The 13,520-nt window shown below is 41.7% G+C and overlaps 1 protein-coding gene across 2 annotated transcripts in view; it reads right to left on the bottom strand.

Annotated features, from left to right (window-relative positions):
- The window catches only part of nexmifb (neurite extension and migration factor b), a 68,471-nt gene that overhangs the window by 10,889 nt on the left and 44,062 nt on the right, over positions 1-13,520 (bottom strand). For both annotated transcript variants that reach the window (XM_053878689.1, XM_053878690.1), the window contains exon 2: positions 4,953-5,083. In XM_053878689.1, the coding sequence (XP_053734664.1) occupies positions 4,953-5,034 (82 nt within the window). In that variant the 5' untranslated portion in view covers positions 5,035-5,083. The remainder of the gene's footprint in view (positions 1-4,952; positions 5,084-13,520) is intronic.

Raw genomic sequence — 13,520 nt, forward strand, 5'->3', positions numbered from 1 at the left:
ACCTCATAGGAAAAGCATGCCATCGACCAAAGTTTCCAAGCACAAAGGAGCAGCTATTCTTCCAGAATGTAAAAAAAAAATAGCAGCATAAACGGCAACAACATATCAAGACAAAGATTGTACCTTGAGTAATGGCAAGAATAGATCTGATACACATCACGATACCAGGGTCACAATATACCTGTATATCATATAGCAATATTCCATACATCTAACTCAAGAAATACTCAAAGCTGATGGACAAATTAAGCTAAATATAAAAAATGTCAAATGTATGTGTGACATTAAACTGCTGCTGTAAAGAAATTATTTTTGTTTTTCCATTGACAACATACTGAAAACATCCCAACTTGCTCACCAAAAAGCTCACACTGTCATCAAAAACATGACGAAAGGATTGCCTTTAATTTCTGACAGAAGACAAATGACTGAAATGTTTTACTTCCATACTTATAATTATGAAAAACAACATAACAAGGGTGAAATATGAATATTATATCTGAGGTCAAAGTATCACTATACATTGCTGCATCATACTTTTTCACTCCTCTATATTTTGTCGTACTCTTTCAAGTTTAGGAACATATTTACAACTCGGGGAAGCTACCACAGGCCATCCTATTTAGAGAGTGCTCCAAAATCAATACCTTCTTCACATAGTATGAGGTGAGGTCACAGTCTATGCTAAGAGACCCAGGATTGTGCTAAACAGAGGTATCCCACTACGCTTCTGGAGCCAAGTCTTTTATGACAAATGTAATGTCTGTCATGTGGGCTCCAACAAAAAAAAAACATTATTATGAATGACCACCACAAGTGACATCTACATGATCATCAGATGAGAAGTAAACACTATAATACACCTTTAACTGGTGCAAAAAATACAGCTGCCAAACTAGTGTTGTAGTGTGAGCAAGTCAGCACAACATAAACCGGCCTACAGTATACAGTGGATCAGTGCAGTGTCCTCAGATATTATGTCACCTTAACTGCATACAAAGTCGATGAGTAACACATTTTCATTGCAGCATCAAACGCATTTCTTCAGGGTTTTAGAATGGATTATCGCGTCAAAGTCTTGTGCTCAGGTTTCTTTATTACGTGTGTGAATGCAATGATGTGTGTGTCCGTGTGTACTGGTCTGTGTAAAGGAGAGTGGGTATTGGCTCGGGGGGTATGGTGTTATTGAGAGGCCATCTGTCTCCAGCTGGACCATTAGCTCTTCAGCTGTTCTGAATGTGCCACAGATCAGTCAGTCAGACAGGTACACATACACTCGCAGTCGCTGGAGATGACTGTATCTGACAAACTGTGTTTGACATTTGAGGTCAAAGGAAGATTGGCAGCCTCCTGCTCACTGATATGGTCCAACAGAATGGCGCTATTACATCCGCGCAAGCAAATCTAACCACAATAGAGACCTCGTGATCTCACCATTTCCGCTCACAAACAGATTGACATTTTATTTGGTCCGACACAGACTGAGTTCTGCTCCTTACATGCAAGTCGTGTGAGTGCATGTGATGCTGGATCTAAGACTTCTCACCCTAGTTGGCGTGGACCCGAACTACTGAGCATATGGAAGGACCCGGCTGCTGGCAGGTGGCGGTGATCTTCTGATCCTACGACTTGCCAAGCCCAGTCATGCTAGACGGCCAGATAAGATCTCCAGTGAGAAGCCCATCAGGTCCATTGACCTTCTTGCATGTATGATTTTTGTTTATTTCCCTCACCTCATTTGGGAATCCCTCTTTAAATCAGGTTACAGGACATGACAAACAGTCAAACCCTACACTGAGTAAAGGTGCAGTCACCTTATTGAAATGCTACACAAATGTATTAGTTTACATAAATCCCAAATCCATGTTGACAAAGTTGTAGAGACTGGAGACGACATTCAAAACCTACAGTAACACTTAAGATTTGGGATTTGATAACTACATTTGTTTGTGTCATACAGGTCATATTCAAAGATAGTGATGATAAAATGTGTCAACATTAAACCAAACTGTGATAATACGATCCTGCACACTTCATTGGATTGACTTTTATTACGCCTTTTGCTGCAGTTTCAATAAGATTCTGAAACAAGAAGATTTATTTCCCCCTCGTGTTGCATTCAGTTTTCACTAAGATCTCTGTATTAATGAGTTGGTGAATACAAGCACGGAGCAAAGCCTTCTCATGCACATCGCAAGATTCTCAATGGGGTCAAGGTCTGGACTCTGGTGTGAAAAAGATGCCTTGTGCTATACTCTTTCACAAGTCGAGCCAGCTGGATCCTGGCACTGCCATCTTGGAAAATACCTGTGTCATCAGGGAAGAAAAAAATCCATTGACGGCACAACCTGGTCATTCTGTACACTCAGAAGACCTCATTATTTGGCCACATGATGTCACTGAATGAAGACCTGACCAACTGTAACAACCCAGGACAGTCCAAGCATCGTCTTGATTTTTATATTTGGCCAAGCTGTGTATGATGAGCAGGGCATGAGAAAGAGTTACAGCTAGTATGAGGAACCAGCACTGAGCTTTGTCTAGAGGGCCGGAAAACCAGTCCATCCCCAGCAGACTAGCATCAGCAGTCTACAGTCCTGACTCCACCGACTCACTCTTCAAACACAACTCACAATAGCCAGCTGGATGGATTAAGTAAAACAATATCTATAGAACATTAGTGGAAAAGTTATTGCAAAGTAAGCGAAGACAGTAACCACCCTGAAGCAGACCAAAGCGATGTGTCTTATGTTTGCATTAAAATGACTACGACAGGCCATCTGTCAGCATATTAATAAAAAATCTGTTACCTAATCCAAAGTATTCCGTATATCCCGCTGCTTCCCCTTTCTATTATGCAGTTGTGCTGATTTACAATTGGTAATTGTATCTCAGATAAATTCTGTGAGTGTCACCGATCACCCGCCAACAATCCAGGAGACTGCAGGTGTGTTTGCCACTGAAGTCTTTCCCAGTTGATATTTAGGTTGGAGACAAACAGTCCCACAATCCCTGCAGTGTATATTAAGTATAATGCAAATAAAACAGCTGACATGCGTATTTGTTCTTTTAATAGGTTTCTGGAGAGAGAAAAATGACTCTTATCCCTGCCACCCCCCATTCTGCTCACTATCTAGTCTCTCACCAACTTCTTATCCCTTTAAGAAGGCTTTTACATTCTTAAATGCTGAACTAGCTGTTCTGCAGCTCAGCCACCCGGGGCGTTCACTCATCCAGCTGATAGGCCAGCTACACTAGCTCCTCCACCTTCTGCTCCATCTTCACTATAGGGCATTTTGTGAATGGTGGGGGAAATCAATCCAGCCAGTACAGGATGTTCATAATAAGTGGTGAGTAACTGCAGCATGATTCATGGCCATCTTCCTCTGAGAGCTGCCTTATTCCTGCTCAATGAAGCAGCTCCAGACGATCCACTACTGCTCCTTTTTTCTTCTCCTATTCCCCATCGGCTATACCTACCCTCTTCTCACTTTCTACCTCCACTCAGCAGCTCTTAAAGAAAGTGCTGGCTGATCTATTTCTGTTCCCCGAGCAGGGACTGCTTGTTTAAAATGCCGCTATTAACCTCACGTTAGGATCGGCAGTTAGTTGAACAAGCTGACCAGTGAAGCCGGAGACATGAGACCAAGAAAACCAGAGCTGCTTTTTAGAAGAACAGACCTCTCTTTTAGCGCATATCCATCAGTAAGTATTGCACGAACTGCAAACCTGGAATCAACCAAGTTATTAAAAAACAGATTAGACTAGAATGCCTTGCCTTCAATTTGGACAAACAGGGGATTACAATATTGTCAATTACACAATCCACATAGTTATGATTAGTGCTTTGCTAAAAAGAGTTGAGCCAGACATCAAAAGAATTTCTAATGGTGAGGTGTTTTGATTGAGTCTAAAAAATGTTAAGATCGTATTAACTGTTAAGACAGTTTTGAAAAATAAAAAGCCAAAACATATTACATTATTGTGGTAATGTTGACATAACTTAATAGATATTTTCTACACTTCTAATCATGCAGTTATGTCAGTCTTTTCACTGTGAAACGTTTTTTGGGTGGTTGGCACTTTACTTTAAATTTTAAATAAGGCTAAGACGAGAAGCAGCGTGAATAGATTGGGTTTCTTTTTTTTTCTTTCCCAAGAATGGATTTGTCAAATGCAACATAAGTAGCTTAACAATACAAGCCAAACCGGTAAACTTTCTCCTTCAAGATTATAATATTTAACAGCTTCTTATTGTAAAGCCGCTTCCCTTATGCGCCATTATTCAATGTCTTCTGCTAATCTGAGGACGTGTTGTGGGGGCAGCAGCCAAAGCAAGGAAGTCAAGAATTCACGGCCCCTGGAAAAAGACTCTTGCTCTCGCTCCTGCCCATGAGCCAAACTCCAGATGGGTCTTATTTCTCATTCAACCAGTTATGTAGAGATGGCGAGAGGATTATCCATCTCCACTAAAAGTCTCTGTTTGGTTATCCATCATATACATGGTTCAGATACCTGTAAATTATTTTCAAAATGACGTAATAACCATTTCATTACATCACAAATAATAAGTTTGTGTGTCCTGGGGCAAGGGAGAACCAGTATCTAATGAAATATTTGACTCTATGGTTTTAGAAAAATATGTGCTTAAAGATTGGCTTCCATTTTTGCCAAAAGAAAGGAGTGAGGATGGTCACAAGACAGTTCCAAGGAGCGTTTTTTACATCATGCAATACTCCAGCTATATCGATGTGTGTTTCTAGGAACATTTTATTAGAGATTTAGTGATGTTATTTAAATATTGGAGAGGTTTTAGAACATAATCCGATCATCTCTATTAGTGATGATAGTCCTGGAAATAAATACGGCTCCTCCGTGTTTTGTGTTTTAGTGGATTAGAGTGGACACTAGCTTTATGAGTTTTCATGGAATGTAATGAAAAGTATCTTCACCTGTAATCTCAGCTTTGTTTACATTCTCTGCTTCGGAAGTCTTCACGATCAATGAAAGACTGCTGTCTGTTAACACATCCATCAATACGGTTCAGCATCGCACTTCCTACACATCATTCGGACTGCACCACCTGAGGAGTGAGAGACACAGAGACACATGAGAAATTAGTTGAACGTTGGCGTGCCACAAGACTGACAGAGGAGAAACAAAAGGTTGCGGCGAAAAGCAAGGACCTGATTCCTGCGTCTACAGAAGACCTCCTGGGCATCAAACAATTACACATTCCTTCACTGCGGACCAGATTCAAGTCTAAGATTAATTTAAACTGTGCCAGCAGAGAAAGTACACAAAGCAACATGACTGAGATCACTATGGCAACTGAGTGTCTTATTTTCAGCTTCATTTAACATTTATAACATCGTTGTTAACCTATGCGAACCCGCCACAGTTTGCTCTGAGTATATTTGTTTATTGTAATTTGCCGACTTGCTCATCACCCTGTAATCCAAGCAGACTCCAGGAGAAAAGATTAAAAAGAGAAGTGGTGACGGCAAACTGAGAATAATTCCGGCAGTGGCAAATGCTAGTGGTTGAACCGATGAAATGACGGAGGGTCTCTACAGAGCAGAGCGCGACATAACACAGAAAGTACATCAAGTAAGTCGTGTAAAGTGGAGTGGAATCTATGATAAAAACAAGCACTTTGTTGTTTGTAGTTAAGAACTACAAATGCTCAGTAATGAAGGGAGATGATAACAAAGAAAAAATATTGCTTTGGTGGATTTCGCTGCTTCATTTTCCCTTGCAACAGATGACACAGTCCGGAAGCTCTTTCAGCATAGATTTCGAAGCCCCATTAAAAACTGCAGCAGTGTCAAGGTATGCTTGAAAAGGCTGCAGAAAGATATGCCAGGGTCATCCAAAATCTCATCTCCGCGAGGCTAACCAAAGTGCACTCACATGTGCAGCGAAATCTCGCCGCCGGCCTGGACAGCTCTTTGTTGTGCCTTCTTATGAGCATTCTGCAACTTGATTGAACTGTTCTGCAACGATGGTCACTCGCAGTTTAATTTGAAAATCAAGTTGGACGGCTCCAATTCGCCTGCTTTTTTATCTCAAGCAAATGTGTGATTTATTTTTTGCAAAATGGATTTTCTGTGGCTGCTGTCGTATCAGTCGCCATCTTCTCATCTCACAGTAATACTGTGTGATGTGATGGCTGCACTTGACTACTTTGAAATTCTGAAGATTCCATAAGATTAGATTAATAAAGTCACCAAGCAATGACATCAAACGGAGAGCCATGTCAGGTCACGTGTGGTCTCAACTCCACAGACATGTGGTCCAAATCCGCTCCACAAGGGCATCTTATACAGCCTGTAAGAGCCTATCATGGAGCACGACTACAATAGTCTGCACACTCCCAGGCTGTTATCTTGCTGGCAGGGACCTCAAAATGTTAAAATTCACCAGCAAAACGAAAGACTAGAAGGGAATTTGATGAAGGAATATAATGCAACTCACATTCAACAATACATTCAACTCACAACACTAAAAATAAAGCAAAATTCTATTCAACAACCACAATTAAAATTCAGCAAAGGGAGCCAAACCAAAAACTCTTTGTTGGACAGAAAGCTCAGAATGGTCTTCTGGTACTCAGACATTGCCATATTTTGTAAGCATATTTTCTGAAAATAAATCATCTTGACGGTGTTAATTTTATTTTTTTTAATTTTAATTAAAAAAAAGATCGGTGTCGACTAAGTGTCCGTAATACTATTGTTTTGAAAGCAGTGGCTTTGACCAGTCTGTTTAACTGATGTCATGAAAATGCAAAACATCATTTCACCTATGACGTGAAGGACATCAACAGAAATCACGTAAAAATGGCGATCTGGTCAGCTTTTTAGCTTCAGGTGTATGGATTGGTGGACCATTGTCATTCTGTCTCTTGTAATTCCAGTCCCTATTCAGATTCACACAGATGATTTGTGAATAGGGAGTCATGCCGTGTTAGCTCAAAATGGATTTTAGTGATGCAAGAGGATGCCCAACCCAGAATTGGCACCCGAAGAGGTGGGGGGTGTCGGAATGAAGCTTCTGCCTATCTGATTGTAATTGGTGGCGTGCAGTGGGGGGAGGAAAGGAATATTAATCCAACAACACAAGAGACACAGGGGCCAATGAATGATGAACGTAATATTGCGGTCCCTTGCCTGTTTATATTGTGCTCTCTTTATTCTTCAGCTCCTGGATTTCTCCTCTGGAGGAGGGGGTGCTGCAGGATGACAAATGAGCCGAGGGAGGGGATCTAATAACAAGATCTTCTGGTGGTGAGGAAAGGGTGACGGAGAGATTAAGACAGACGCCAGACAATAAGACAAAGGTAGTGTGCAGCTGACAACAAACAACTGCCATCTCTTTCGTGCTATTGCTTCTAAATGTCATTAGCTGCTCACTGACCTGAATAGCGCTGCTACCTGAAGGGAACCCTGGCTGCAGCTTACAGTTGCATACACACTGGCTGGCTGGGTAATTACCTTATGAGCCATTGCATCTGCTCATGTGTGCAGCAGGTAGAACCATCCCGTAGAAGGCCCTCTGTCCAATCGAGGAGGCGCCATTGCTCCTAGAGCCACCGACTGGGAGCACTACACGCACATAGGCAGCTTCGAGGTGTATCAAGGAGGAAATAAACTACAAACAAGCCTCATCAAACAAGAGAAAAAAAGGGAAAAAAGGACAAATACTGACTGCAGCTGCAGACATCCTTAGCCCCAAAGCCGTAAGGCGCTTGAGGAAACACGGTGACGACTCGGCATGTCTGTGCTGGATGAAGCCCCTCAAACACAGCATCAGCACGGACAGAAACAATCCCAGAGCAAGTCAGAGAATGGCAAGCTTTTCACTCCGACAACAGCTAATCCAGACATGGAGTACGTTCTTGTATCTTGTTGATTTTTTGGTGACTTTTGTGAGGACTTTTACAACAGCGAACAAGTGGCCATTTCTCCCAACAAGTGATGTAGGGAAAACACTTATGCATAAGCCATTTAAAAACAAGCACGTTTGGGTATAAGAAAAAAACAAGAAGACACCATGACATTTCAACCATCAACTCAAATACGCGGGATTTAAGGCTCAAGTGAAGTTAACCAAGTGCCATCACTTCACATTTAAATTCCATCTGAGGTGATTTAGCTTTCATCACTCACATGGATGCATCAAACCACGATTGAAGAGTCTTTGACATTGTGTGTCTTTCCCACCAGCATGTCACCTATAGACAAAACGGATGGAGATCTAATGACATCCAATGGCTAATTCAAAAGCCGGAGAAGCAGCAGTTATCAGAATTGTTGATTTGTGGACCCAATATTGACTCATCTCTTTGCCTATTACAAGGGCAAGAAAGGGAAAGTCGAATAAGAAAAACACATCATCAAATTTTGGTATTTGGTATTCACTGTGTCAACTGTGCCAGCAAGTGTGGCACTCATGCGCATGGATATTTTCTTGCACCTCTAGTCATAATGCATGTTGGCGTAAAGATGTTTCAAAGAACATGAAGCCCTCCCATGGTCCAGATCAATGAGTTCAACGTGTTACATACTGCCAACCTACATTTGCATTTTTGTAAGGAGGTGTGTGTAAATGTAATTCAGCAAGAAAAACTATAACAGCACCTGTACTTTGTACATTCAATTGCATATGCTGTTCGACATGTAGACTTGGCTAATGGACTGGCAAAAGCATGAATTCAAATGTGGACTGTCACTCATTACAGCACAAGCTTTTAGACAGCCAGACATTTGCGACAGAGGTGAAACATTTCTTTGCACTTAAATCGAGTCCTTTTGAAACATTTCAGTGAATGATGCCCTGGATTGCAGGCAAACAAAAACGATCAGAAAGAACGGACCTCGAGCAAAAGACCATCAGTTTGAGTTCTATCAAAAGCCAACAAGCATGTCCAATTTGCCAAGCGGTTAAGTCCGATGTCTGAAAGCGCTACAGCGGCCATCAGCTGGTTTTCACTGATCTGATTCATCCATCCACATCATTAATACTTCACTCAGGGCACAGCCATTTAACACGGCATCCGGAAACAGGTCTTTAAACAGCGCACATTAGGGCAGGTAATCACTGTGCACTCGTTTCTGAGGCATTAGCAGCAGAAGAAAGACTCTGCTACTGCTGACCCTCCATTATTCTCATGTAAGTGCTCAAGGTTTGCCGCATGATAAGAGGCTGAAATAAAGACCAAGAGAAAACCAAACGGAATGATTAGGATTTAAGATCTGCTCCGCCACCTCCTCCACATGCTTAATGTTAATGTGCAGGCTGGATAACAAGATAAGAACATGTTTACTTGCTCTATATGGGACTTATCTACACTGCAATCTAAACCCTGCAAGCCTCTTCCCAGGTCTCTGCTTCTTTGCATTTCTCCTCCTCATTTCTATTGAATTTTCCTCCGGTGGAGAGGCAACACGAGGGACGACGGAGGTAGGAGTGTGTATAATTGCGGAAAATACGAAGCTCAGTCTCACAGCAGAGGTACACAGACACACAAAAGAACCATTGTGTCAACAGAGGGAAAGAGTCAGAGAGTAAGGAATAGATATCCAACCGAGTGCTCAAGGAGGGCACAGCGCCACACGGAACACTGATCCAAACAGACAGAATGAACAGACAGCAATGAAATGGCGACTCAGCGCAGGATTACAATTTCAGAGCAGGTTCACTGGCTGGATACAGGCAAACCTGCATCACACGCAACACACAGCAACACTCCTCGGGCTGCTCAGAGAAACAATGTGAGCAGAGGTGTCCCTCCCTAAACGCAGAGCACGCGCTGTGAAGAGCGTCACATACAATGAAGGGCCTTGGGCTACGGCCAAATTACCATGTGGGTTTTGTCTGCACCACTCTACCTTAAATTAGAACAGGAGAAGAAAAACTCTGACCAAAGCTGTTGTTCCCCTACGACTCAGTGGAAAGTGTCCCTAGTTTAATGAATCCTACGCAGACTCATGAACCACTGCTCATCACTTCAGATCAAATATCTTGTCGCACAAAGACCATTTAACCTGTTTTGTTGTGCTAAACGTTGACATCACATTTTGACTTCTTAGCTCAATGTTATTATCAGCAACATTTATTTCAACAGAGCACAGTATTTGGAAGGTTTTTGAGAACATCACCATGCAGCACAGACATGTGGGGAATTCTGATGACCAAACCCACTTATGAGGGCGGCCTGGTTCGTATGTGTTTGTTGCATCAGTGGAATGCCTCTAAATCCTGAGGAATGCTCATAGTTTTAGAAATATCCTAAACACATGAAACTAAAAACCTATTCTGACTCGGACTCACTCTCTCAGTCCTGGTGCGTTCACATATAAACGCACACAATCCGGTTACTGACTTCCAGTATTACAGGAAAACAAATAAATAGTCAATAAATGCGTAGCAAATTCTAATCAATACAGTGTGTCAGTCTGAACCCAAAAAGCAAAAGTCCACTTCTCCCATCTCCAGGTTAATGTTTATTGAAAGCCGGCTCCGCAAATTCATTTAGCAGAAAAGAGGTCTATCACCCGCGGTCTGAGGAGGGGCGTAAAAAAAAAAAAGACTTGAATTTTTACACCTTTAATAGAAATACAATATGAACAGCTTCAACTGTTGCACTGCATTATGGTTTGCAGGGGTGAAATCATATGCTAAAGAAGGACAGTGGCCCTTGACTTGAACACTGCCTCCATCGAGAAACATGTCATCTAATTGCTTGCGTTATCTTGACCTTTTAATGAGAAAATGAAACTGGAAATCGCAATAAAGCAAAGCAAGAGTTGCTCTCGCTGCTCCAATCAGGCCCACGCTGTCTTTACCCTTTACCTGGTGAAAAAATGCAACGCGGCCGTACCTTACGGAACACTGCAATAATCGAGACATATTAGCACATGCTGTGATGTGAAATTCTATCTTTGTAAATGTCATATTTTAGCCTCTCATCAGATATTTCCTTTTTTATGCCTGGCATTTAGATCGTGGCTAGTTCAACCACTGCAAATCAATCTTGATTCAATTAAATATATCACTGCACCCAGAAAGTCATATTGAGACCTGTTAGAGCTAATGCAGAACTTTAAGATATTAATGATGGATGGCTATAGATTTTTTAGTTCCTATTAAAGATCAATACATACTAGTGAGATGACCGAAAGCCTTTTTTTTCCACGTGCTCCAGCAATTCATTTTTTCATGTTTTGAATTTCAAATGGATGAAGAGCACATCTTTTCAAACAGCAAATATTCACTTCTTTTCATGGTATTCAGTCAGCTGAATGCCACCTAAAACCTTTCCAAGGCCAAGGTGACATAACCAAATGGAAGAAGCAGCAGCGCTTTGAAAACAGCTTACACAAAACAAAGCGGCAACTAATTAGCTTCTAGCTCAAACAATAGTTTTTAACATAATTGGTGCTACATAATCGGCAACATATACATCAGCCTATGTAAGGTGTCGACCTTTTGGAACCGCTTTACACACCTAGATATTCCGCAGCTAGCATCTCCCACTGGCTACCTTCATGTTAGTAAAGAAACGATGATCTCTGAACAAAACACAAGAGTTTAAAAACCAGAAATTCTTCTGGTGAAGTAGAACTGAACCATGTGTTCCTCCAGTGATTCGCAGAGGAGAGAACATGTTGTTTTAATCCGAGCCGACAAGTGCGGTTTATCTTGGACACCTCGACACTCACACACAAGAGAAACACATTCAGCATTTAAAAAAAACAGAGATCGTACATTAACATTCCATCTACACCTTAAATGATGTCTATCAACACAATTACTGTGTCTGTGCTCGTTGACCACATTTTCTCTGGACCATGAAAGAGTGAAAAGAGTGAATATGAATTTTCTTGTGAGAGGTTTTCTCGGTTACTTTTTCATTACTCAGGAGGAAAAAGTTTGTGTCTAAGAGTCAAAACATTGACACAACACAGACGTTTGTCAAAATGTACCAGTCACAATATTTAGCATCACTAACAAATTGTTTTAGCCATAGAACTCAAAGTGAATGACACAGTTGGTGGGCACCATTTCTTCTTCCAGCATGGATGTTTTCCTGGTTAACCGCACCCACTAAACTTAAGAATAAAGCAGATTTTATACAAATATAAGCAGCACCGATCTAGCCGCGGGTGTAGTGGTGCAGTCTGCGCCATAGCAAGGTCAGTGGTTCCAGTTTCCAAAATCCTGCCGTAACCCTGTTAGCTGCATCACTGTTTAAGCCGCAGGGTTTGGAAGAAAGTAGAAGCTTATAGTCTGGATATTATGGTAACCTCTAAATGTTCTTTGGCCTCCCATTTTCGCTCTTCATTTGCAGGAAACGTTTTCGATTTACAGCTTCAGGACATGCACAATCAGGCTTTTAGCTTGCAGGACGTCCAGGCGTCCTTGCGGAACCCTCATGCTGAAAATGGGACGCCCTACTTTTCGGCAGGATGCCTCGAAGATTCCCTATTATTTTCCCTGGTATCTTTGCTGAATGAGATTGAAAAAAAAAAAAGTGCTGAATGAAGCTCGGAGAGCAGTTGCTTCGCTGCTCTCTTGTTTTCCCGATCAAATCAAGCCACACATCGCATTTCATCGGTCACAATTCTGTGACGTACCATAGACAGGCGCAGCAAGAGGACCATTCCATGTCTCTTTAAAGGAAGGAGCAACACACTGACAACATCTGAGAAGTTCGTCTTTTCTTTGTCTTCGACAACATTTCATCATCAGCTTGATACAGCAGCATCTGCTGTCACTCAAAGAAATGTAACATGTGTGGTGTCGTAGCATTATGAATGCAAGCAAAAGCAGATTCATCTTTAATAAACAGATTCATTCGATGTAAGTAAAGATTGAAGGTATATTTGTGAGGCCGACATTCAGCCTGGCTGCAGCCGGACATGAGCAGTAAAAGCCGACGGGTTCATTAGTCCGCTATCCCACTGACATCCTGCCAGGGTGGCGATCCACAGGTTTGACTGATGAATGGATTTGTTTGATGCAAGTCCAGATGAAGAGGACGGACCAATCATTTCAAAGGAAAGATGCTAATCTTCTCTGAGTATTCAAGAAGATTTACAACCTTATGCAGTTTTACAAATTAGATGTGGACCTCTATCAACGGTTACACTGCTCTCTCACATGTTAGACTTTTCAAATGGCACCAGACAGAGGCGCCAAACTTAATCACCCAAGACAGGCCGAAAAAAAATGCTATTTATAGAACAATCTTAGCCTGGAGACCCGTGTACTGTACAGGAGTCAGTCACTGGAATTACTACAAGCTCATAACAGCATAAGATATCTCTATAGTTCACCACCTCTTTGCTTCAGAGTTATAACAGGGGAAACACTGGAACACGAACACACACTACAGTACACCAACTTTTTCATTACCCCAGATTATTTCTTACATTTAACAACTCTACCAGCCATGGAGGGCCCCGATATCAACATGCATCAAGGGGTAGCACCAATAGATAATGATCAACAAT

The sequence above is a fragment of the Synchiropus splendidus genome, chromosome 11 (genome assembly GCF_027744825.2).
Source record: "Synchiropus splendidus isolate RoL2022-P1 chromosome 11, RoL_Sspl_1.0, whole genome shotgun sequence".
Classification (NCBI taxonomy): domain Eukaryota; kingdom Metazoa; phylum Chordata; class Actinopteri; order Syngnathiformes; family Callionymidae; genus Synchiropus; species Synchiropus splendidus.